At 40.9% G+C, this 27,101-nt stretch overlaps 1 protein-coding gene across 1 annotated transcript in view; it reads right to left on the bottom strand.

The window, feature by feature from the left end:
• Nucleotides 1-27,101, bottom strand: part of LOC124722779 (myrosinase 1-like) — a 251,244-nt gene that overhangs the window by 46,196 nt on the left and 177,947 nt on the right. Inside the window, exon 11 of the mRNA XM_047247914.1 lies at nt 2,138-2,275. Coding sequence (XP_047103870.1) covers nt 2,158-2,275 — 118 coding nt within the window. The 3' untranslated portion in view covers nt 2,138-2,157. The remainder of the gene's footprint in view (nt 1-2,137; nt 2,276-27,101) is intronic.

The raw sequence follows: 27,101 nt of genomic DNA, 5'->3' as shown, positions 1-27,101 counted from the left end.
GGCAGGGGTGTGTGTGATTGTCCTTAGGATAATTTAGGTTAAGTAGTGTGTAAGCTTAGAGACTGATGACCTTAGCAGTTAAGTCCCATAAGATTTCATACACATTTGAACATTTTTGAGCACTTCAAATTTACTATGAAACGATATTACAATAACATGCACGAAGAATTTAAAGAGTTAGTTCACAATGAAAGAATAAAAAAATTACAACGATTGACAGACAGGATTCATTGTTCTGTACATCAAGAAGAACTTTGTGCTAAAGTTGGAGGAATGCAACGTGCGAAGAAACTGGTGGTATGAATAGTAAAATTTCTGAAGCAGCACGCAATATTGCACTGTCTGTTGCAACAGTTTTCGATGGTTACAGGCACTGCAGTATCGCATTTTCCAGTGGAACTGAAAGAAGAGTGTGGGACTTTATACATTACAGCAGACTGCGTTAGGTAAGAGAAGGGGAATGCCTGGACGAGTTTTCGATTTAAAACTCACTAGTGTTGAATTTATTGAGGAACAAAGAGTGCAGGAAGGAAAATTAGATCTTTCGGATCGACTGCAGACCTTACATTTAAGTTGACTTGACATCACATTGCCCAGTGTAAGACATTTAAGGGCGAAAAACAACTTCTTTCTGACTTGACAGGGTGGATTTAAAAATTAAATCACACCATAGAAGGCCAAACTTTGAGAGACATGATCCAATTCCCTAAGCTCACTGACGTCTAAGGAAATGTAAAGTTTGAAGAATTCGTTGTGGCCTTGAACGAATTACAAGGACAGTTTCCTAAATGTTTTGAGGACACTGCTAGTCTTACATTTGTTTCCAAGCTGTTTTCGAGACTGTTTGCTATGTCAGCTGAAAGCGCCCCTATGCTCATGCAGATGTAACTGACTGACCTGCAAGGTAATTACCGTTTTAGAGAAAAGTCCTTTTACGTGAAACTACCGAGGGTGTCTACATCGCTTTCCTCAGATTAAATGCACACATTTCCTTAATGAGGTTGCAAAAGTGCTAAAACATTTCAATCATCATGTGTGTGTTAAAGAAATTTTTACATCGTGAAACGCCGGCCGGGGTGGCCGAGTGGTTCAAGGCGCTACGATCTGGAACCGCGCGATCACTACGGTCGCAGGTTCGAATGCTGCCTCGGGCATGGATGTGTGTGGTGTCATTAGGTTAGTTGGGTTTAAGTAGTTCTAAGTTCTATGGGACTGGTGACCTCAGAAGTTAAGTCCCATAGTGCTCAGAGCCATTTGAACCATTTTGAACATCGTGAAACCAAATAAGGCACAAACCTGAGGCGAAAATCTGTGAAATTATCTGCGTCTCTCGGTATGCCAGCAGTTTGTAACAGATAAAAATTGCATTACATCTTCAGTGCACCAAGAATAATCAAATAATACTGAAAATTTGTTTCATTCGTGATTTAAGTTGTTGAGAAATGTGTAATACAAAAGCAAGTAATATGCAGCGTACTGCACTGTCATTTAAATGTGGCACATTCACAGTTTCCCTCTCTTCCCCTTCCTTGACTCAGACAGCGTGCCGTGGTGGTGGGGCAAGAGTGCAGCGAGGCTCAACGCTATGGCTTTCATCATAGAGGAATTATCAGCTACTGCTACGCAATTGATGCATAGGAAAACGTTAAGCACTCGAAATAGGTTGTAGCAATCAAATTAAAATTTCATTCCTTGTGACTGCCAATCACACCATACTATAACATTCTGATTGCCTTTGTTTTAAAATGTTTAATTATTAAAACAGAACTGATGTATCCAGTTTTGTGTGCAACTGAAAATGCAGATCTCCGTCTGGCGCTAAGCTCTTTTAAGTGGTAGCGTCAATTTGGGTAGTAAAGAAAATAAAGTATGTTAGTGAATACTTTCTTGAAAGTTTAAGGGATCACACAGCTTTTTCAGTTTGAAAAATTCTAAATAAATGATAATTCATTTTTTCTGAAATTAAAGAAGGCTGTTAACAGTTGTTTATAATTAGGAATCGATATTTTACGTTGAACGCTAGACATAAACGATATATAACAGAAAACCAGTTAATTGTGATGTACATATCTTACAGATTAATGGATAATACGTTAGCAAGTCTTTCGTAATATTGTTAGAGTATGTAATAACTTACCTAAGTGGAAATATTTTTCATTAATCTCTTGGTAACTTGTGGGTTTTGAAAACATTCTTTATGAAGTTTACGGAGTCCTTCGGTGTTCGAGGTCGATCTGGCTTATTAAAGTCAACGTGGAATAATCCGAACTTCTCCCTGAAAACGGAATTAATAGAGTTATTACCAAAGCAAATACCCACCTTAACGGAAGTTTGGAATAACACGGAGTTTACTATAATGACTTCTTATAGTCTACCCACTGATTGTAAAATACCTTATAAATAAAATAAACACAATTCCTTCTGAAAACAAGAAAGATTTTAGTTAGTTACAAAAAATCATTACAAAACTAAGCAAGCTCTCTCCTAAGTGTACATCTTGAAAACAGGAACAGTGAAAACCTTTATATCGTGATGATAATAATGATGATTATTAGTCTTTAGTAGTGAGTATGTCCACTTCGCACACGCATGAGTTCTTCCACTCTGTGAGGCATGCTCTGGATGAGACCATCAAGTTTATCTTGGGGTGTGAGGTCCCACTCCCCATTGGCAGCTTCAGTGAGGTCCTGAAGATTGTCAGGTGAATTCGGACGCTGTGCAATGGCCACCTTCCACAGTTCCCATGCATCTTCAGTTGCGTACAAGTCTGGGCACTGTGCTGGCCAATGCATTCGTTTGATGTTGCACATTTGAGGATACCCAGGCACTGCTAGAGTACGGTGCGGCCTTGAATTGTCATCGACTACGATGAATTTGTGACCGACTTCACGTCTGTAGGGCCTTACAGTCGTTTTTAGGACCTCTTGGAGGTATCGGGGACCAGTCAAATTGCCATAGATGGAGCTGAAAGGGGTCTGCCGTCCCATCATTATTGCCGCCCAAAACATTACACTTCCACCTGCAGACGGATGGACTTCCTGAATATATCGGCGTTCCTGGTGTCGTCTAGTGGTTCTCCAAACCCTAACACGTCTAGTGCCTGGTTGCAAACCAATCCTGGTCTCGTCAGTAAACACAACATTACTCCATTCTGCAATGGTCCAATGTTGATGTGCAATAGCCGAGGTCCTTCAAATGCGTCGGCTTCGTTAGTTCAGTGAAAAACTTCTCTCTGGTCTTCTGGAATGAAGACCACCCTGATGCTATCCCCTATGCACTGTTTGGTCTGAGATACGGATCCCTGTTGCCTGGGAGAAGTCATTTCCGATATTTCTGGTAGTTGATGTTGGGCGCCTGTGAGCCGGCAGTTGGAGGAAATGATCCTGCATTGGTGTTTTCATGCCAGGACGACCACTGCGAGGTCTAGCGTTCAGATTTCCCGTCTCTCTGTAGTTTGTCGACAGCTTAGACACACCACTTTGAGTGACATGTAACCTGCCGGCACCATCTTGCTGTGTGTAACCTGCTGAAAGTAAAGCCACTATCCTTACTCTATCAAAGTTTTATATGCCTCTACGTGGAACTTTACTGCAGTGTTGAACACAAACTGGGTGAAGCTGTTGTTGATACTGGACTGCTCGCGGTGTGCTGCTGCGGCAGCGTTATGTTTGCTTGACGGGGAAATGGCCACAAAGCATGGCAGTAGTAAACACCGTCCAGAGTATGTGCTCTAACTGGATAATGCATGAAGTGCCTAGGTCAGTGAGACCTCTAGTATCGTACACTACATTTTAAGATAGTATTCCAACCTTTTGTTGAGCAGTGTATTTAGCAGTGCTGGTTTAATCTTATAACTGTATTAAGCAAGTGATGTGATTACATATGGCAACATATTTTTCTTCGGTTTTCTTCTGTTTCTCTTACATTGGGTCATAAAAAAATCAAAAATTTCGTTGAAAACTGTCAACAGGATACGTAAACTGTATTGAATTTTAAATCGTGGTTTACATATTTGTGTGCAAGAAACCGTGTATCGGACCTTGGGGAATAGCCTCCTCTTCTTACAGAGAAAAGTGGAGAGCTGTTGTGACAAGCACGTTCGTCGTGATAAAGTGACATTGCAAGTCTCCGCATAACAATGCCTGTCAACAGCTTAACGGCTTACAAACACAAAGACTTCAGAAAGTTCGAAGAACAATGAAAGGACAAATGACCATTATTTCAAGAAGTATAATGATTTAAATACACTTGTTTGTAAGTTCATGGAATGGGTAGTAGAGAAAGTATCATCAACTGTAGAAGAAGAAGAAGCACAGAATTTGAGTTGGAAGGAAACAAGCGAATATAGGTGTGTTGTTGACTTTCGTTACCGTGAGACAAGTTCAGGAAAATATTCTGCATTAGGGATCGCCTAGAACGACGGCTATAGGGAACATCCCTCGGAAAACATGGAATCATATGGACTGGAAAACGAATTCTAGATGAAGATATGTATACCAACACCAACGTCGTGGAATATTTGGTACTCTATACTATACAGAACCGAATAATTTTTGGAAGAAATTATTTGATACAGGTTCCTAAGTAAGCAACGTATAATGCTAACTACATTGCAAACATTTTTTATGAATGGAAACTAAGAAATGAAACGCAGTTTTGTGAATAACACAGTGTCATTGATTATTTATGAAACAGTACAAATAACCAACAATCTTCCTAGTGGTAGATGACTTTTAACATGTAACTTAGAATTTCATCCTTCTAGCTTATTCTGCTGCAAATTTTGGAACTGCGTCTGAAAATCGATACCTTCAGCTACAAAATTTTCGATTGACATAACTGTCAAACTAAATAGTCGTGACTGACTTATAATGAGCTAAGATATTTCTTAATTAGTCTGAGACTTGAAAAATTCCTCTCACATGACTTTACCGAAACACACAAAATTAAGAAAAATCTTAACGTCCAAATGAGGTTACGAAGAAATTCGGAAACTTCATATTCAACAAACTAACAGTAAGAATCTTAAATACGTCCATCCAAGAGACTCTTCTTCTGGAACTGTGGTGTGCGTACTGTAAGACCTTCAGTACACACACCATCAGATAATTTGACTTGTCGCTCTAGCGAAGTAGGCGAGTGTCAGCAATATGTCTCGTGGTCTTATCGTGGCGTGTTTATCTTCTGCCGTTAGGTCAGACGATAGAAAGGCCACTTGCACGCTTAGAGTAGCAGATTGACAGCGACCAACTTTAAACAGAACTTGATTAATTTTCACACACATTTATTAAAATAATAACAAGCATAAAAATTACTTAACTTGGTTCTGGATGCTATTTACAATTGACAATCTGTAGTTCCTTTGGTATTGGTACGTTAATCTTATTCTCACATATGTCTCTGATACCTGACAAAAGTGTCTATACATGTATCTTCATGGCTATGTACAGGAATATGGTAATCTTATTAGGCACAGACTGAAATTTGACTATAGACTGGTACAGACTAATGTAGAACTCGTACAGACTGGTACAGACTAACGCAGACTGGTACAGACTAATGCAGATTCCCTAATCGGAGGTCTGTACACTCGTTATAATACCTCGCGCGTTCATGTATCACTGCGCGAGACTGATCCGCGAGGAGAAAAGGTTCTACGTTAGCAGCAATCTCATTGGCTGCGTTACATATTAAAACGCGGATCGGCGGAAGCAGAATTTGGTCCGTCTCTATGGCAGCGCCATCTCATAGTGCGGAGATGGACGAGCGCTGCGCCTGCGCTGTTGTGCTTAGCGGGGCGCACTCTAGTGGGAAAGTTGTGTACGCGCTGACTACGCGGAACTATGTACACAACAGGAACATTCCGCAGCTTGCAGGAATCATCTTAGGCGTGGAATTTCCGCAAGGATAACATTTTCAGAAATCTCATAATTGTCAAGTAAACATTTTACAAACTTGGGAACTTCCATTTCTGATACTTTAATCAGATTTCTGGACTCTAAAGCAGCAAAACGGTCTAAGTTGCACGGCTTTGCAATTTGTATCGATTTCTTCTAGAAATCTGTCAGTGCTCCATAACACAGACGTTCTCGGTTCCTGGTGCAAAGTCATCGCCTCCTCTGCAGCCTTCCCTCCAGGGATCATTTTCTTCTTTCCGACAGTTTCTCATTTTTCCCACAGAAATTCCCATTTCGTCACGTATGTCCTTCACATCTTTGCGGTTCGTCAACAAGGTAATCGGTTCTAGGCGCTACAATCTGGAACCGCGCGACTGCTACGGTCGCAGGTTCGAATCCTGCTTCGGGCATGGATGTGTGTGATGTCCTAAGGTTAGTTAGGTTTAAGTAGTTCTGAGTTCTAGGGGACTGATGACCTCAGAAGTTAATTCCCATAGTGCTCAGAGCCATTTGAACCATTTTGAGCAAGATAATTTCTCTTGCCTTTCAAAAAGAGCATTAGACTTCTCATCTAATAAGGGGACCACACCTACTTATCATAGATCTCGTCCAAATTTAGAGTACATGCAGGGCTTCGCCAAAAGTGAAAGTGCCAGAAGTGGGAGCTTCTGATGGCCGAGCGTAGCATTTTCAGCGCGTATCGGGCGAGGCTTGAGCCATTTATGTCAGAGTGCTAGGCAGCGGCTGACGTAGAGGAAAGAGTTGAGACCGGTAATCCGAGTATCGTAGGCTGGAGTCACCCTAGTGAAACCAATTTTTCTTTTTTTACGTTACTAACACTGCAGATAAACCGAAATAATCCTCAATATATTGCATTTATTAATATTTTCATAAAAGCCTTGAAAGGGAAAGGGATAGGAAAATGTCTCATTGCAAATAAATTTCCAGGAAGGAATTTTAAGGCGTTCTTGAGAAGTTCATCTAAAAAATTAATTTTATTATTTTTCAGCTGATGATTTACACGTGCAGGAATGACATTCGTAGTTAAAACAGGGGAAGCAGTAATTTTCTCGACTTCTTGCACATGTTATAAACGCTGCATTTTTACAATTACGAGGTTATTTCCAAGTTTCTATAGAAAAAATAAACTGTTTACAGTCCAAAAAAATTCTCCCTGATTGCACAGTGTGGCAGCAATCCGTGCTTAATATTCGCGGAGTAGCTTGTGATGTATAATGGAATGTTTTTCATGCAGTCTTCTGGTTTCTTTTTTTCTTTGGATGACATAAAAGCAGTTTTGAATGTCTTCCATGAAATTCTTCACATTACCATAAAAACAGACACCGCAGGGTTTCACTAATGAAATGCGTTTGGGAGGAATCACTTGAGTGCTGCATTGCGGGAATTCTTTTTCAACTCTAAAAATTTCCACGTATAGTCGTTGATTTGTTTGTCCTCTCCACGAGTTAATTAACAGAGGAAATTTGCTCTCCTGCACGTAGGGCTTAATTACATCAGTCAAAAATTTTGTTTTGCCGGCTGTTTTAAGTTTTCCAGGTTTTAGTGGAATAATGACGACATACAAATATTTAGCCACGTTGTCATCCACCATTTTCTTGAATCTGCGACATTGTTATCTTGCAGGTAAACATAGTTTTCTAGTAGGGATTGTAGGATATTGCGCTGTATACGAGTGGTTTACTTTGTTTATTCATATCGTTCCACGATTATTACTTTTGCCCCTTGATAGTCTAGGGTTTGGTTGCAAGCCGATTGGTACTGGCAACCTGAAAACATTAAATAAGAATGTAAATATTTTATTGCACGTGACGCTAAAAAGAGTATTTCGATCGACGTCGACGAATGAGCATTCCCGACTTACCAGTCTGATCGGATGTTTTAATTACAATCCCTCTTTGCAGAGTTATTCGCTGAGTCCTGGTGAAAGCTGTTAAGTACAATCCGGTCTTGGAATTTATTTGCAATCCCAATTTTCCTTTGCCTTTCCTTTTCATGCTTGCTATGAAAATATTAATAAATACAATATAATGAGGATTACTTCGGTTTATTTGCAGTGTAACGTAAAAAAAGAAAATACAGAAGTTGGCTCTCCCACAGGTACTCGAATCTACGACCCTCGAATTATCATTCTCTACTACTTCCGGTGCGCTAACCGCTACCTGGGAACTATGGTAACTTAAATGGCTTATTCCGCGCACGGACCGTTATTTTTTTCTAAACGCTTGGCCATCTGGAGCTCCCACTTTCATTCCTAGCCAAGCCCTTGTAATGGGACACCCTCCTCTAGCATTACCTTTTTTTATAGAAATAATCGATACCATTTATACTATCGATTGTTGTATAGGTGAACATTATCTCGGCTGTTTCACTGAAAGAATTTCATTTGATACGATGTATTATATTTCAGGATAAAATGGATAAAAAGAAATTAAATTGCTACAATGGATACAGCTAAAATTCTTCTTCTTGGAGAAATATTTGATTTTACGAAATATCTGGTATAGTTTTAAAATTCATATTATTAATTGCACAATCTAACGCTAATATTAAATTTATTTCTGGACTCATTTATAAAGTAATTATGTGGCTTAGTAGAGAGTCTTCTTTTGCCAAAAACTTTTAAATTATTTTGCTTTGTAAGCTCTCTGGAATATTGTGAGTACCGTGAATGTAAGTAAAGGTAGTAGTGGGCATGCCTCTGATGAAATCAGACGTATTTTTGATTTGTCACTAATAATGTAATTTGTGGTGTGATAGAAGTGGAAATTGGAAGGACGGTGTGATGTTGAGAAATTTGACAAAGAATAAAATTCAAGAATAATACAGGTAAATCTTCATCAGTTATTTAGTCACCAGGAACCCACAAAGTTATAAATAAAAATATCAGCCGCAAGAATGTACCCCCAGACGCAATATTTGTAGCCAACAACAGGAAGAGAAAATGAAGATAAGTAAAAAGTTTTTTTTTATATCTTACACCTCACGAAATTTTCAGAACTTGTGCAGAGGCAGAGAATTTTAATAGTGATGTGTGGGAGGGTATGACTACACCCTGCATATACGATAAATTTGCATGAAATCGGTGATGATATGTAGATGCTGACTCCAATAGCGTGTTTAATACTTTTGAGCGTTATAGGCAGACAGTACTCCAAAAACAGAAAAAAACAATAGCGAGAAATCACATAATGCAGGTAAAATAGTTTGAGCAGCTCCTCTGGGTCCCACAGTTTACAAAAAAATCAGACAGTTTCTCAGTGGCATCCGTTATCTTTTTTAAAGCTTAACAGCTAGGTAGTGAGCACTCCATCGTGTATCTGAAATTTTCTTAACTGTGACTTCAAAGTTTTTTACAAGGATTGTTCATTTGTTGTTAAAAACTGAGTAAAACAAATAAAAAGATTCTGCGGTCCCAAAATAAGCCACACATGATGGGACTGTCGCAAAAGCGTGTAATCTGCACACACTGAGACTGTGGTTTGGCCAGGGCGGAAATAATGCCTTAGAATTAAGTTCACGAATTCTTGCTTGAACTCCTGTACGCTCCCCAGCCACTGTAGAAGCATTGTCCTATCCTTGTCCTCGGTACAATGTTGTACCCAGATTATCCTGCTTAATATCTTCTACTGTGCTGACGACTTTCATTCTAGATAGCTGAAAATAATCTTGAAAAGACTCCTTTACTTCAACTTTTTGTTTTCTGTGTGAATGTAACGACTGTTTTCACGGATTTCATCTATGTGCGAAATGTCCAGCTTGCTTTCAAAGATGGTACAAAAATGCAGGTAATTCCAAACCGAAAATCTTCTACATCCACAACCTCAATTTTTACGATGTACTTTCGCTAATAAAGGGTGTCTTTATTTTACCATCTAAAATCTCCGCTTACCACAAAATAATAATATCACGAACACCATCACAGCAGAATCATATCCAAAAACAATTTAGTCGCTGACGAGCTTTGTTAACAGTGCCCATTGTACATAAAAATAACGTAATTGATATAACTGTCTCAAGTACTGTGTGACAATAATTTTTGTTTACACGCTATTTGAGCGGTAAGATGCGTGCATGCACGCAAAGAGTCAGGTCCGGTTTATAAGCTGTCTTGTTGCTCGCCCGGTCACGTATGTGTCTGAATGGAACGACGAAGGTAAAAATTACAGCACCTGGCACAGAATCTAATGAATCTGGTCATTCCTATGGAGCTGATGTCCCCCCTAGCTCCATCTGTGTCCGGAAGTTTTGAGTAAAGCAAGTCTCACAAATTGTTCTAGCTGTAAAACGACAATAACTCTAATTTTGGTACAGCAGCAAAAAATTACAGTTTCCATAGTTATTTATGTACTGAAATACATGGCGATTTCTGGCGACTGTAAAGACGTATATCGTAATGTGATTATGATACAGCCAAGGAAGCGATCTTAAACCTGTTATGAAAAGACGGCAAAATATCTCTAGGTCTGCGAAGAATAATATTTTGAGGCATGACTATGCGTTCGATGTTGAACTGTACCTTAGTAATGTAGCCCTCGACATAGTGTACACTCCGCCAAGCCAACTTCCCTCCCCCCCCCCCCCTTTCACCGCCCACGATACTTCTTCATTTTCTCAAACAGAACTTGCATGGTGCCCCACCACACAGACAGTCGTGTCAATTCAGTAGCAGTCTGAATAAAAAGGCAGAACACGTAATGGACGTTGACTAGTCGCAATATACCTAGACGCAGTTTTCGTGAAATCAACCAAGTATTTGGCGTTCGCGGCTGTTCAACTTGCAGCTGAAAATTCCAGATAGCTCTGAGTTCTAAGAATTTGCAATAGCGTTGTACCTTCAACACGAGGTGTTTCTTCCTGTGTGGCCAATCAATGTCCAAAACAACTAAAAACTGGATACAGAAGAATATCAGTTGCAAGACAGAAAAATACGTGAACTTTTCATTGTTTTCTTACATTCTCAGTGAAATATAAAGTTGTGGTAATCCGTATAAAGTCAGGATTCCTTCGGAAGCATTAGTACAAGTCTGTAGCCTACTATATCGAATTTATTATGAAAGTAGTTGAGAAATGTTGTTGTTGTCGTCTTCAGCCCTGAGACTACTTTGATGCAGGTTTCCATGCTACTCTATCCTGTGCAGGTTTCTTCATCTCCCAGTACCTACTGCAACCTACATCCTTCTGAATCTGTTTAGTGTATTCATCTCTTGGTCTCCCTCTACGATTTTTACCCTCCACGCTGCCCTCCAATGCTAAATTGGTGATCCCTTGATGCCTCAGAACATGTCCTACCAACCGATCCCTTCTTCTAGTTAAGATGTGCCACAAACTTCTCTTCTCCCCAATCCTATTCAATACCACCTCATTAGTTATATGATCTACCCATCTAATCTTCAGCATTCTTCTGTAGCACAACATTTCGAAAGTTTCTATTCTCTTCTTGTCCAAACTAGTTATCGTCCATGTTTCACTTCCATACATGGCTACGCTCCATACAAATACTTTCAGAAACGACTTCCTGACACTTAAATCAATACTCGATGTTAACAAATTTCTCTTCTTCAGAAACGCTTTCCTTGAAATTGCCAGTCTACATTTGATATCCTCTCTACTTTGACCATCATCAGTTATTTTGCTCCCCAAGTAGAAAACTCCTTTATTACTTTAAGTGTCTCATTTCCTAATCTAATTCCCTCAGCATCACCCGACCTAATTCGACTACATTCCATTATCCTCGTTTTGCTTTCGTTGATGTTCATCGTATACCCTCCTTTCATGACACTGTCCATTCTGTTCAACTGCTCTTCCATGTCCTTTGCTGTCTCCGACAGAATTACAATGTCATCGGCGAACCTCAAAGTTTTTATTTCTTCTCCATGGATTTTAATACCTACTCTGAATTTTTCTTTTGTTTCCTTCACTGCTTGCTCAATATACAGATTGAATAACATCGGGGATAGGCTAGAACCATGTCTCACTCCCTACCGAACCATTGCTTCCCTTTCATGCCCCTCGAGTCTTACAACTGTCATCTGGTTTCTGTACAAATTGTAAATAGCCTGTCGCTCCCTGTATTTTACCCCTGCCACCTTCAGAATTTGAAGGGGAGTATTCCAGTCAACATTGTCAAAAGCTTTCTCTAAGTCTACAAATGCTAGAAACGTAGTTTTGCCTTTCCTTGATCTAGATTCTAAGATAAGTCGTAGGGTCAGTATTGCCTCACGTGTTACAATATTTCTACGGAATCCAAACTGATCTTCCCCGAGGTCAGCTTCTATCAGTTTTTCCATTCGTCTGTAGGGAATACGCGTTAGTATTTTGCATCCGTGACTTATTAAACTGATTGTTCGGTAATTTTCACATCTGTCAGCACCTGCTTTCTTTGGGATCGGAATTATTATATTCTTCTTGAAGTCTGACGGTATTTTGCCTGTCTCATACATCTTGCTCGCCAGATGGTAGAGTTTTGTCAGGACTGGCTCTCGTCAGTAGTTCTACTGGGATGTAGTCTGCTCCCGGGGCCTTGTTTCGACTCAGGTCTTTCAGCGCTCTGTCAGACTCTTCACGCAGTATCGTATCTCCCATTTCATCTTCATCTACATCCTCTTCCATTTCCATAATATTGTCCTCAAGTACATTGCCCTTGTATAGGCCCTCTATATACTCCCTCCACCTTTCTGCTTTTCCTTCTTTGCTTAGAACTGGGTTTCCATCTGAGCCCTTGATATTCACAAGTGGTTCTCTTATCTCCAAAGGTCTCTTTAATTTTCCTGTAGGCAGTATCTATCTTGCCCCTAGTGAGGTAACCCTCTACATCCTTACATTTGTCCTCTAGCCATCCCTGCTCAGCCATTTTGCACTTCCTGTCGATCTCGTTTTTGAGACGTTTGTATTCCTTTTTGCCTGCTTCATTTACTGCATTTTTATATTTTCTCCTTTCATCAATTAAATTCAGTATTTCTTCTGTTACCCAAGGATTCCTACTAGCCCTCGTCTTTTTACCTACTAGGTCCTTTGCTGCCTTCACTACTTCATCTCTCAAAGCTACCCATTCTTCTTCTACTGTATTTCTTTCCCCCATTCCTATCAATTGTTCCGTTATGCTCTCCCTGAGACTCTGTACAACCTCTGGTTCTTTCAGGTCCCATTTCCTTAAATTCCCACTTTTTTTCAGTTTCTTCAGTTTTAATCTACAGTTCACTACCAATAGATTGTGATCAGAGTCCACATCTGCCCCTGGAAATGTCTTACAATTTAAAACCTGGTTCCTAAATCTCTGTCTTACCATTATGTAATCTATCTGAAACCTGTCAGTATCTCCAGGCTTCTTCCATGTATACAACGTTCTTTTATGATTCTTGAACCAAGTGTTAGCTATGATTAAGTTGTGCTCTATGCAAAATTCTATCAGGTGGCTTCCTCTTTCATTTCTTAGCCCCACTCCATATCACCTACTACGTTTCCTTCTCTCCCTTTTCCTACTACCTAATTCCAGTCACCCATGACTATCAAATTTTCGTCTCCCTTCAGTATCTGAATAATTTCTTTTATTTCATCATACATTTCTTCAATTTCTTCGTCATCTGCAGAGCTAGTTGGCATATAAACTTGTACTACTGTAGTAGGCGTGGGCTTCGTGTCTATCTTGGCCAGAATAACGCGTTCACTATGCTGTTTGGAGTAGCTTACCAGCATTCCTATTTTTTTATTCATTATTAAACCTACTCCTGAATTACCCATATTTGATTTTGTGTTTATAACCCTGTAGTCACCTGACCAGAAGTCTTGTTCCTGCTGCCACCGAACTTCACTAATTCCCACTATATCTAACTTTAACCTATCCATTTCCCTTTTTAAATTTTCTACTGCCCGATTAAGGGATCTGACATTCCACGCTCCGATCCGTAGAACGCCAGTTTTCTTTCTCCTGATAATGACGTCCTGTTGAGTAGTCCCCGCCCGGAGATCCGAATGGGGGACTATTTTACCTCCGGAATATTTTACCCAAGAGGACGCCATAATCATTTAATCATACAGTAAAACTGCATGTCCTCGAGAAAAACTACGGCTGTAGATTCCCCTTGCTTTCAGCCGTTCGCAGTATCAGCACAGCAAGGCTGTTTTGGGTAGCGTTACAAGGCCAGATAAATTAATCATCCAGACTGTTGCCCCTGTTACTACTGAAAAGGCTGCTACCCCTCTTCAGGAAACACACGTTTGTCTGGCCTCTCAACAGATACCCCTCCGTTGTGGTTGCACCTACGGTACGGCTATCTGAATCGCTGAGGCACGCAAGCCTCCCCACCAACGGCAAGGTCCATGGTTCTTGGGGGGGGGGGGGTAGAGAAATATAAGGCATAAATTACGTAGTTTCTTTCATAACATGAGCAATAAATCAAGGCGTTTGCATTTCCTGGACAGAAATATTGGTATAAAGGCACTCACTGTCCTGTTGTGCTATTGCACTGTTAGTACATTGTCCAACCTCCGTTTTTCCCAATTACCTCACAAATTCTCTTCGACATTGGCTTTGTTAAGATTTGTAGTTCTTTCAGCGAAATTGTCGCCCGTTCTTCTAATATCGCAATTCTCAGCTCACATACGGCCCTCTATTGCGTTAAACATTCTCTAGGTCGTTATACATTCTAGTAAATACTGTCTCTCGCATCTCAGAGTAGATGTCAGAGCTCATTGCAGTGTTCAGCCAAGCAATGCGTTATTCACTCTTAACCCAGAAGGCTGTCCAAATCATAACACCTTTAACACCAAAATTTCTCCTGATTCTTATCTACTGCTTTGTCTCATATCATGCCGATATTAGTGAACTCTAGCGGCCCATCGAAATTAAACTTCTTCAGATCACTGAAGATAGCTTTATCCCAATCTGAAGTCCATGACATATGTTCTTCAGCTAACTCCAACGTAGCCTATTGGCGTCTGGCTGTTAGGGGAGGTTTCTGCAGCCGTTTCTTGAACACAAGATGTTTGTCATTTGACAAAATGTGTCGTACACTTCTGGCAGTTACTGATAACCATAAATCAGCAACAAGTTGAGAAGAAGGATAACGGATTGAGGTGTTGCCTTGCGTAAAAGTAACGGTTTCGTCGCCTCAAATAATTTTCTACCTAGTCCATATTTTACGATATGTCCACATCGTGCACCGAGTCTGGCGAAATTAGCAATCATTGTACTTGAACGGTTCAATTTCTTGGCGATTTGGCGATTAGAGAGTTCCATTTACTTGTACGCAACAATTTTTGCTTTTTCGTCTCATGAGAACTGTTTTCCGCGCGCTATTGTCTCATTCATGGTTTCCGCAGTAAAGGCACATCGCGCCCACTAACATCACACAGAGCCGACTGCCTCTATACTGAGTTCCATCCTCTACCAGCTGAATCGTTTACAGCATCATGATGGTCGTATCCATGTTTGGAAGCGTGTATTCGTCATCGCCATACTGGTGTATCACTCAGCGTGATGGTATAGGGTGCCATTGGTTTCGCGTCTCGGTCACCTCTTTTTCGCATTGACGGCGCTTTGAACAGTAAACGTTACATTTCAGATGTGTTACTATCCGTGATTCTAAGCTTCATTCGATCCCTGCGATACCCTACATTTCAGCAGGATAACACACGACTGCATGTTGCAGGTCCTGTATGGGCCTTTCTGGATACAGAAAATGTTCGACTGCTGCCCTGGCCAGCACATTCTCCAGATCTCTCGCCAATTTGAAACGTCTGGTCAATGGTGGCCGAGCAACTGGCTCATCACAATATACCAGTCACTACTCTTGATGAACTGTGGTATCGTGTTGAAGCTGCATGGGCAGCTGTACCTGTACACGGCATCCAAGCTCTGACTCAATGCCCAGGCGTATCACGGCCGTTTTTACGGCCAGAGGTGGTTTTTCTGGGTACTGATTTCTCAGGATCTATGTACCCAAATTGCGTGAAAATGTAATCAGATGTCAATTCTAGTACAATATATTTGTCCAATGAATACCCGTTTATCATCTGCATTTCTTCTTGGTGTAGCAATTTTAATGGCAAATAGCGTATGTAACGGTTGCATAGAATTACGTCTATCATGCAGCACGAATTGGGTTATCGGAGCAGGAGGCATGTGATTGTGTCCGCTTCCAAAGATATACAGCAGACATATGTAAAGTTATATCTCCTGTACTTGAAGAAAACCACAGGCACAGCATGTGGCTAAAAAACTGTACACTGTTACTGCGGGAGCAATGTTGAGAGAAAAGAATACAGAGGTTTTGAGGTAGAAATTCATTTATTTCTGGTCCAACTTAAAAGTAATTTTACAGTGTCATTAGCAGACACAGCAACACTTTTTTCATACATGAAACACCAGTACAATTCCAGGTCTTGAATAGCAGCAAACTTATAGATTCGACGCATCCAGGAGATCTTCTCCTTCCCCTTCACATAGGCGATGGTATCTGTGTGATCGAATAATTTAAGCGCCATCACCATATCTTTATAGGGTATGCCAGGATAATCCCAGTGAATTCCATGGTAGAAATGTGTTAACCACTTTGCACTCTTCCAGGTCTTAGCACACTTCAGGTACTTGAACGACCTCGGTGACGCAATGTTTGTTGAGAATGTCTCTATTATTACAGCATCTTGTGTGTACACTACAAACGCAACATCTTTAAATATGAACTGTCTATGCTCACCATGATAGAAACCCTGAGCAACTGCAATGATGTTCACACCTTGAGACGCCGTTGTGAAATGCTCTAGGTATGATGCAGCACCTACTCAATTATACTGCTCGTTGCACAACACCAGTGAGTGGGTCGTACTTGATCACATGGTCATGTGGAACTAGAGCATATGCGGCAGTGTGTTCTGGGAAATTTGTCGAAGATACAAATTCGATTCGCACATCTATAGGTCCAGACTTAATTATCTTGTTCTGTTTTGAGCAGTCTATTACGATGATCAGTGAAAGCTCTTTGAATATACGTGGACTTAGTAGACACCCTCCTCCCTCTCCTTCGGCAATTTCATAGTAAGAAGCACGAAACCCTGCATATGTCGTAAGCTAGACTGTATACATTTTGATTCCACTGCAGATGTAAATTGTCATATGTGTAGAATTCTGAATTGAGGTAGACTTTGGCATTAGTTAACTTGCAGTTGTCGAAAACTGTGGAATCATTTGCTATATTACCTCTTCTATCAGTCTGAAACGCAAGTATGATGAATCTAGGTGTCTCTATCTGCGAAGATGCTGTTTGTTGTTCGTCTCAGTGATATTTGGGATGCTGTTGTACGTCTCCAGTCCAATCAATGCAATACTCCATTCACCAACGCTCAAATCAATTGGTGAGAAGTAATTTGCATGCAATACAGATGATCGTTCTTTTAACATCAAAGTGTACGACATTGCACCTGAACCTCAACTGGTTTAGGAATGTTTAAAGCTCCTCCTTATATAGCATGCTTCTTCATCTTTGTGAACTTCAAGAGAAACATGATGCATAGATGTCCACAGAGGTATGTATAAAAGTCCTGATAGCGCCTATAATTGTAGAATACACGTCTTCTGTGAGGGAAGTATTGTTGTAATTCTTCTGGCTGTTGCAGGTCACCAAATGAGTCGAAATAGTCGACGGTATCCGCATTTTTCATAACATATGATACTCTGTGGGTGCTGGGGCCTCCAGCAACATCTAAATTCGGAATGCCACATTCACCAGTTTTCCACATAGTCTTCGGTAATGTATCCCGCATAAACACTCCATGGAATCTTGGTACGTTGAATTTGTTTCTAATAAACTTAAGAACATCAGTATTTGTGAGTGATTGATCTGGTAAGACTGCTAATGGGCTTTATTTTATTTATGAATAGCCTAAGTTCTTTCCTGTACGGTCTGAAGTATAGTCCTTTTCCGATGGCTGCGGTTTCTATCATGCGGTTATGTCTTCTTACCTCTTTTAACTATGCTTGGGAGTTTATCGCATTCTTGACTGTTCGAGCGACAGCTGCAGCACCATCAGCGAGGGAACCTACCGCCGAGAGCGCGGAGAGGGCCGGAATGAGAAATGGAAGAAAACCACCAGATGTCTTGGCTATTGGTAGAACTTGAGGTGCTTTAACCGATCTTCCTGTTCTCGCATCCTTCTGCCCCAGGGCGTTTTTAGCTGCATACATCGCTGTCAGGATAGAGTTCTTCAAACAGCTCTGCATCCCGCCCTTCTTCTTCTTCTTGTTTAGTGCACAACGTGCAGCATCTATAACTCGCTTGAAATTCATTGCTATTAAACCCAACTTAATTTTTCCTCGCATAGCTTTATCAACTGCAAACCCCGCGATGCGTTGACCTATACCAATATCCGTTCTTCGCCGTATCGCCTTAGCCTTATCAGCTAAAATCCTATCTACAATGTGACGACCTGATAGATCTTTATTTGCAGCTTCTGCAATGTCGTGTTCGATACATGCTTCGTCGAGCAGATTAACCCCCTTACCACCTCGTGCCAAGCGTTTCTGATGCTTTGTCCCAGTTCCACCGTAGTTATGCACAGGGATGTGTAATTCCACTGGCAGTTTGTCTAGAATACCACTACCTTCTCTAATGCGTCTCCTAGCCCGCTCCCATTATATAGCAAATCGTTTGCATCAATCCAACTATTTTGTCTAGCAGGAAAACCAAGCAATTTGACTGGTGCTTTATTTCCAAGATCTCTTATGACTCTCTTCACGAGAAAATCATCCGGTTTTCAGCTTTTCTGCAACTCCTCGGCGTAGAAGCAGCCTGCAATTTCTTCACCTTTACTATCCTTCAATATATAAGTTCTAGGATTCGTTCTTTGCACCTTTGGAACTGTAAGTATCTCGGTTGACCGGTTCGGTAGGTATGATTTCTCAAATGCCGTCTTGTGTTTTGAGATACGCACCAAGTCACCTACAATAAATTTCTGTCTGCGTGTATTCAGCATTTTAATGCGATAGTACACCGTATCCATGAGTCCATTATCACGAACATCGATTGGTCTCATTTTTATTGTGGTATGTTTGGTTCGATTATACTGAGGAATTAATTCTGGGAGGATATCTGTCCATTTGTATGAGCCGCGAAGGTTAAAACTCATCCACATTTGACCTTTTATTGTTCTGTTCAGACGCTCCACGATACTTGCCTTCAGGTGAGTTAATGTTGAGTATTGATGTATTCCATACCGCTGCATCACAGTCTTGAAATACCTATTGTAAAACTCTCCGCCGTGATCGGTTTGGAGGTTGTCTGGGCAACGATTCGTCCCTGTCTGTAGCAAATGCTCAGAAACATCCGCGACATTTCTACCCGTTTTTGTTTTAACAGGTAATGCCCAAGAAAATTTGGAGTATATATCAATAACCATTAAAATATATTTGAATCCATTATTTTTATGTGAATCATTTAATCATAATATGCCTACGAGGGTATGTTTTGCGTGCTGGTTTCTGCAGTTCTCGAACTACTGTCTTCATACTTATTCGATGATACCTCTCTCTCTATGCTCAAAGGTTATTGAAACAACCTCATTCGAATGAGCTGTATTGCCTGCAGCAGCTGATGCCATGTGCAGCCGTAGTCAATCTATTAGCTCGTTGGGGTCGCCATAATATGTATACTGCTGGATTTGATCGTTCACTGCTTTATGCTCAATGGCAGTACCATCACTGCTGCTGCTGCTGTTGTTGTGGTAATTGTTGTTGCCGTTTTCGCCTTCAAGTATTGGTTTTATAATGGTTTCATATTTCTTGTTTCTCAGGCTTTTCGCCATCTTACGTATATCAGTCATGTGCAGCATTTCACAGTGCATTTCCCTATCATTTACTGAATAATTTATATGTTTTTTGGTAGCTCTTAGGAAAATAAGGTTCATTAAGCCGGGTGTTTTCTCAAACCGCCTATCACCAATCTGTATTGTGTCATCAGTTACAGTTATAGGATGTGTACGCAACATGTACGGTCTTCCCCTGCTAACGCCGAATATTCTATCTATCTGACCAGGGGCGTGACGGACAATGAATTCGTCAATGGCAACACAATCGTTATCGTGTGGTTTTGATTTTTCTGAGAGTTGTCGGAGAGATTCAGTAACCGGCTTGAAGGTCTGTCTTAGTGTTTGCTGTCGATCCATATGCCCTAACCTCAGCAACCGTAATTTCTCACGGCCTGCTTTCTGCCCTTGAATCACTTTCTGCTTCGTTGACATCTTGGTGTATACTAATCAGACATCTCTGTAGCGTTAGGCTTTATACATCCGCTCATTTTCTTCGTCCTCTTATTATGTACCTACTCCCCCTTCTCAACAACAAGGAACTCTACATCTATTTTCCCCTCAATAGCCTCGACCTTTTCAGTTAAGTCGGCTACTTTCTTATCGACTTAATTAACTAACTCATTTAACGCATTCACCATTCTCAGAAGAGTCTAGTAATATGTCTCTAGTTCAGTTCCCTGCGCATACCTCCAACTTTATGCACAATAGCGGGGGGACAGGGTCCTGGGAGCCTTCCACGAGACATGGATGTACACAGACATACAGAAAACCAAGCAAACACTCTGCAAATGTGGAGGTGATTGGAATCAATCGAGTACAGTGCTATACTACACCTCCCGATCAGTGCATTTGGACTGAGCTATACTGGTTACACTCCCAAGCACAGTTAGAAGAGCAAGAAGATATAACTGCGTGATGGAAGCTGCAGCCATCGGAAAATGACTATACTTGAAACTGTACAGGAAAGGACTTGGGCTATTCATAAATAAAAAAAGCCCATTAGTGGCCCTAGGCAAAGGCCCTGCAGCAGTGGATACACCGGTTCCCGTCAGCTCACCAAAGTTAAGCGCTGTCGGACGTGGTCGGCACTTGGATGGGTGACCATCCAGGTCGCCATGCGCTTTTGCAATTTTTCGGGGTGCATTTAGCCTCGTGATGCAAATTGAGGAGCTACTCGACTCCGGTCAAAGAAACCCATCGTAACGACTGGGAGAGCAGTGTGCTGACCACACGCCCCTCCTATCCGCATCCTCAGCTGAGGATGACATGGCTGTCGATTGGTCCCGATGGGCCACTTGTGACCTGACGACGGATTGCATTGGCGGTTCTACGAGATCGACCACTCACAAATACTGATCTTCTTAAGTTTGTTAGAAACGAATTCAACATACCAAGATTCCGTGGTTTGTGTATGCGGGATACATTACCGAAGACTATGTGGAAAACTGGCGAATGTGGCATTGTGAATTTAGATGTTGTTGGAGGCCCCAGCACCCACTAGGTATCATATGTTATGAAAAATGCAGGTTCCATCTACTATTTCGATTCGTTTGGTGACCTGCAACTGCCAGAAGAATTACAACAATACTTCCCTCACAGAAGACGTGTATCCTACAATCATCGGCGCTATCAGGACTTTAATACATACCTCTGTGGACATCTATGCATGACGTTTCTCTTGACATTTGCAAAGAAGAAGAAGCATGCTCTATAAGGAGGGGCTTTAAACATAAAAAAAAAAAAAAATGGCTCAGAGCACTATAGGACTTAACTTCTGAGGTCATCAGTCCCCTAGAACTTAGAACTACTTAAACCTAAGGACATCACACACAGCCATGCCCGAGGCAGGATTCGATCTTGCGACCGTAGCGGTCCCGCGGTTCCAGACTGTAGCGCCTAGAACCGCTCGGCAACCCGGCCGGCTAAACATCCCATCAACAGTTGAGGTTCAGATGCAGTGTCGTATACTTTGACGTTTGAAGAACGTTCACCTTATTGCATGCAAATTACTTCCCGCCAATTGATTTGAGCGTTGGTGAATGGAGTATTGCATTGATTGGACTGGAGACGTACAACAGCATCCCAAATTTCAGTGAGACTAACAACAAACAGCATCTGGATATTAATGGTGAAAAAGACATTGTGGAAATAAAACCGGGTGCATATGATATCGACCATTTAAACGAAGTCTTAAAACAGTCTGGAAAAGGTATTGAACTATGTGCAATCACCAGTACACTTAAATCTGAAATAAGGACTGTAAGTGCAACGGCTGACTTTAACCAGAAAGGTTCAATAGGGTACCTGCTGGGTTTCACAAAAGGATAGGTTTTGAAGAAGGATCTAAATAAATTTTACAAGTCAGATCATGCTGTGGACATACTTCCCGTCAGCACAATCCGAGTCGAGTGTAACATTGCAACGAACTCCTATCTAAACGATATACTTACGTAAGTAAAAACGAATATGGGCGTGAAAACATCGCGACAAACCAAATTACATCCTAGAAGACAGGTTAACTCTCAGCAAAAAACTTTCTCATCAACATCGTTTGGTTGCAGATGGCACGCTACCTGTAGTAATTAACACACAAGTGAACCAGAAAATTCATGCACACCAAATGTAAAGGTATTTACAAAAAGAAGCGATCTGATGTTTGAACTAAAGATGCACATAATTTTATAACCATTTGACAAAAATATTCACATTGCAGAATACATAAAAACGAAAACCCACTGATGATGGCACAGTGGTGCCGAAACTGTTTGGGTACTGAGAAAAAACGGTGTTTTGCATAACTGGCGGACCTCACGTCCAACAACTTTCAGAGGATAAATGTCACAAAATCATAATGATCATAAAAGGTATGAATGGACGAGATACATAATGAACAGGTTGAATGGTAAGCTGGAGGATACGGCATTTATAAAAACACTTCATTCGCTTGTTTTAGTGTAACATGGTAAGTCGGCTCCTCTATAAATGCGAATGTTACGCCTCCGCAAAGGTCTCGTGGAAAGACCGATCATCATACAGAAAATTTGGACAGAGTATTCACAGCTCAGCGTGTGCACGATCGTTGCAACTGTGTTTCGCGAACTACTCCGACGGCCAGCCGCATAGATTCATGAATACCAGGTGTTAGAGGAAAGGAAATACAGACAAGAGCTGAAGGGGAGGAAACAAGTTACTTAAGATGAGGCGAGGCAGGCTTACTAAGAATTGCAGTCATCTACATCCATGGCATCTTCTGAGTAGGTAGCTACAAAGATAATTAAAAATGTTAACTTTTTCCCTATGAAAAAGGCAATTAACACCCGTACGATCACACATGCGCACAGTAAAAGATGTAAAACATTAACAAAATCCATCAGAATCACGCAAGAAAGCAATAAACGGCACAAAAAGAAAACCACCGACGTCAACGTAAAAATAAAAACATCGAAACATCAATTCAGTCATCAAAACACCAAAAGAATAGCTCGGAATCATCTGATGGATCCAAAAATCCTCAGTATCCCACGTAGCCGTTTAGATTTCCAACAGGGAGGATCGGTTTCGGAAAAAAATGGTTTTAGAGTCTGAAACACCATTGCTTATGCGTTATAGCCTTCACAGAAAGGAATACCCGAATGGTAAGAAAGTTAAATTGTAGTGGAGATCTTCAAATGCGCGCATACCGGCGGACGACGGTTCAAACCCGTGTCCGGCCATTCAGATTCCTCTAAATCACGACAGCAAATGCCGGGATGGTACCTCTGAAAGGGTGTGGCCGATTTCCTTCCCCATCCTTCCACAATCCAAGCTTGAGCTCCGCCTCTAAAGACCTCGATGTCGACGGGGCGTTAAACCGAATCTTTCTTCCTTCCTTCATATGCGATGCTACGACGCATTATCCCTCCATTCTAGTAATTTACATGAACTTACCGCGTTTGTACATGTGACGATTAAGATGACTATAATAAGTTCCCTTTATTTGCCTTCTAACAACGTTTCGAAATCCTCTCTTTCATTCCTTCTCTACGGATACACATCGTGTTCTGTGAGGCTCAAGCTACCCCATCTGTTCTCGGCTTCAAACTCTCGAGGGCCTATTGTTGTCGGAAAACTTGTTCTGAACATAGAGTAAGAAATTGAATATTGCTAGGATGTCATTCTCTGTCGCTAATCCTTACATAAACTCGCAAGCCTTTACGACTACTGTTAAGTGGGAAGGAGTTGAGGGTTTGTATTTCAGTGAGCACTTCCCGATTGCCGTACGTCTGAGAGATCAAACAGTCCACCAAAGAATGTCATTGAAATAGACACTCAAGATATATGAAGATAGAGAGATGGTCCCGAAATGGGTGGTTCACTTTGAGGCCATGATACACCGAGTTTTTGATGCATCCGTTCCAAAACGTACGAAAACATGGTACTATCTGCTGGAACGAGCATCGCCACGACCAAGGGCAAGCGTGTGGCTCTACGCAGATTAAAATACAAACTAAAGAGAGCCCAGCAGCATTTTTGGTGACGAGTGCAAACGCCGTTGCGTAATTTGGAACTAAAAGTGAAAATGGTAACATTTTCTGAAGTCAACTGTTCCTCCAAACCAAGGCTGTAAGGAGTATTTCAGGAAGAGGTGGTAGTTATTATGTTAATGTTCCTGTATAAAAAATGCGTCCTAGGACTTTTTATGTTCCAACACTGCCAGGCCATGGCGTAGGAATTGGGTGTAAACACACGAAAAGTTAGGCGGGAATCAATTTCCTGACGCTCCCAAGCGGCTACTGAGAGAGGAGTCTGGGACTTCAATTGGATAAACAATAAAATTCACAACTGCCCCTTCCTCTACGTGGGAACTGGATTGGGCGTTGTCTGCAGAACCAGGGATTGAAATATTTATTTGCGACTCCTTACGAAATCCTCTTTCATATTTTTAACTTAATGTGAGAAATCGTGCAATTAACTACCTCAAGGTGCTGTTGTAATTTCTCTTCTTAAACATGGCATGGGTGTACAGTATATGGTATATGCCAGTATAACAGTTGGTGTGTTGTCCTTATGTGCTGCATCAGAAAGAACTTGGAGCGCATGTTCAGCTATCACCTTGATTAGATCTTCGAAACGAGGTGGCATTTTAATTATTATCAATTTGATTTCAAAAGATATCTTTCCACCACTGATAAGCCTCCCGCAAGAATAACACGCTGACCGCGGAAAATAATTAAGATACAGAAGATCTGGGGAGGCAAAATATGTTTGCTATTTTTCATTAAAAAGTCTGTTGTTTTTAATGTTACGCGTGTTTTAATCGCTCAGAACGGACAATGAGTGACACCATTTCAAATTTAATTTGTGGTCTCTGACACCCGTTTTCGATTAGAAACGTGTTGACTGTCACATGCGACCGACCTGAAAACTATTTCTATAGGGCTTAATACTTTAAAATGAGTTGTGGATGCGTATGGTGAGCAGGTCTCGCTTGTCTACTCCATTATTACCGAGCCTTTGTATGGCGCCAGTTCGGTAATGGATGCAAGGTGGACGAATGCAACATACCATTTTAATTACATTGCCATTGACAGATTCAGAACGGCAAAAGGAAAAGTGCATATACAAAACAGTGCATCATATGCCAGCGAATTATAGCAGGTAGTGACAATCACACTGACTTCGTGGACTTAGCGACGCACTTCCTCCCTTTCAGCTCATTGAACGGTTAACCCAACTTTGAAGAATGCTATGTAAATAATGTTGGCACTGGTGCCCGGTTTTCAGGAACACAGGCAGGTGCACTAGCGCCTCTATGGACAAGTGATAACCTTAGCAGCAAGGATTTTCCCAGACCCTGATAACTGCTTAGGTATCGTAAAACTAATTCTTGTTCTATCAGCGACAACCTTTAGCAGCAAGGATTTTACCAGACCCTGATAACTGATTAGGTACCATAAAATTAATTCTTGTTCTACCAGCGACAACCTCGCGCCTGTGACCCAGAATTTCCTTCCAAGAACTGACCCACACATTGTTGGGTATTTTCTACAGCTTTTATTTAGCCTGTAAGTTAACATGATCTGCTATCTTGATGCTTATCGGGAACACGACTTACCTTCGCAGAATTCTCAACTTTAGACATTACCGTAAATACCAATACTCCTGATAAATCGTACAAACTAAAGTGAGCATTCTGTATAATTAGAAGTAAATGCTACGTCAGATTTCTCTGTTATGCGCTGTATATCATAAAATAATATCTGTGCGTCTGTGTCTTGGTTACCTCTACCGACATTATCACGTTGTTACATTTCTTTGAAAAAAACTTCATTACACCAGTCAAATTACATACCGTTGAAGAAAATACGGCTGAACATCAACATAACTGAACTCCTGATTTTCCTACTCAAATACAACTTTATCAACACCTTCATTTTCGTGTTTTTTATATTTTTTAAAACTTCTATGAAATGTGTAAAACCTTAGGCTGAAGAGCGGTTTTATACGGTGCTAGACCAGCCCTTTGCGGGGAACTAATATAACAACAGAGAAAGAGGTAATATTTTGACGACTTGCACACATCTGCCGTGTACTGATATCGTAAGTAATGCCCTTGCAGTCGCGTTTTGTTTTACATGTGTTCATTATGCCATACGTTTTATCGTCTATGGCGGCAGCAGAAGCAATAAAAAACATACAGCCTAATGGCGGCATTGCCATCATTTAAAAATGTGTTTGAGTAAGATACCAATTCCCATCGACAATTGCTAAAGTCTGCCAATTTTCTCATGCTTGGATATTAGCACATTGAATAAATGCACAATATTAGACGAAGCCTGTTACAGAACCTCATTCGATAAATATTAAAATACCATAAGTTTAAGGTATCCTTTGCAGCAAGTAAGCTGGCCGCGGTGGTCTCGCGGTTCTAGGCGCGCAGTCCGGAACCGTGCGACTGCTACGGTCGCAGGTTCGAATCCTGCCTCGGGCATGGATGTGTGTGATGTCCTTAGGTTAGTTAGGTTTAAGTAGTTCTAAGTTCTAGGGGACTGATGACCACAGCTGTTAAGTCCCATAGTGCTCAGAGCCATTTGAACCATTTTTTTTTTGAGCAGCAAGTAAATTAACACTTCAGATATACAAACTTACAAACAGAAATTACGACCATGATGGCGTGCATCGGTGAATTGGAAGTAAAAAATAAAAAAATATTGGAGCAAAACGCGAGTCACAGTAATGACCGTAGCCTAAAATGGACAAAGTGTTTAATATGTAAAAATGTGGATAATAATTGTATACAAAATGTCTCGTTATATATCACGAAATAACACTGGTGTTATTTAAAAAATCCGGAAAGGAATACAGAAAATGGAAAGACAGTAATCACACAACCCCCACACAAAGTTC

This window comes from Schistocerca piceifrons, chromosome X (genome assembly GCF_021461385.2).
Source record: "Schistocerca piceifrons isolate TAMUIC-IGC-003096 chromosome X, iqSchPice1.1, whole genome shotgun sequence".
NCBI classification, from domain to species: domain Eukaryota; kingdom Metazoa; phylum Arthropoda; class Insecta; order Orthoptera; family Acrididae; genus Schistocerca; species Schistocerca piceifrons.
This window is presented reverse-complemented; position numbering and strand designations above follow the sequence as displayed.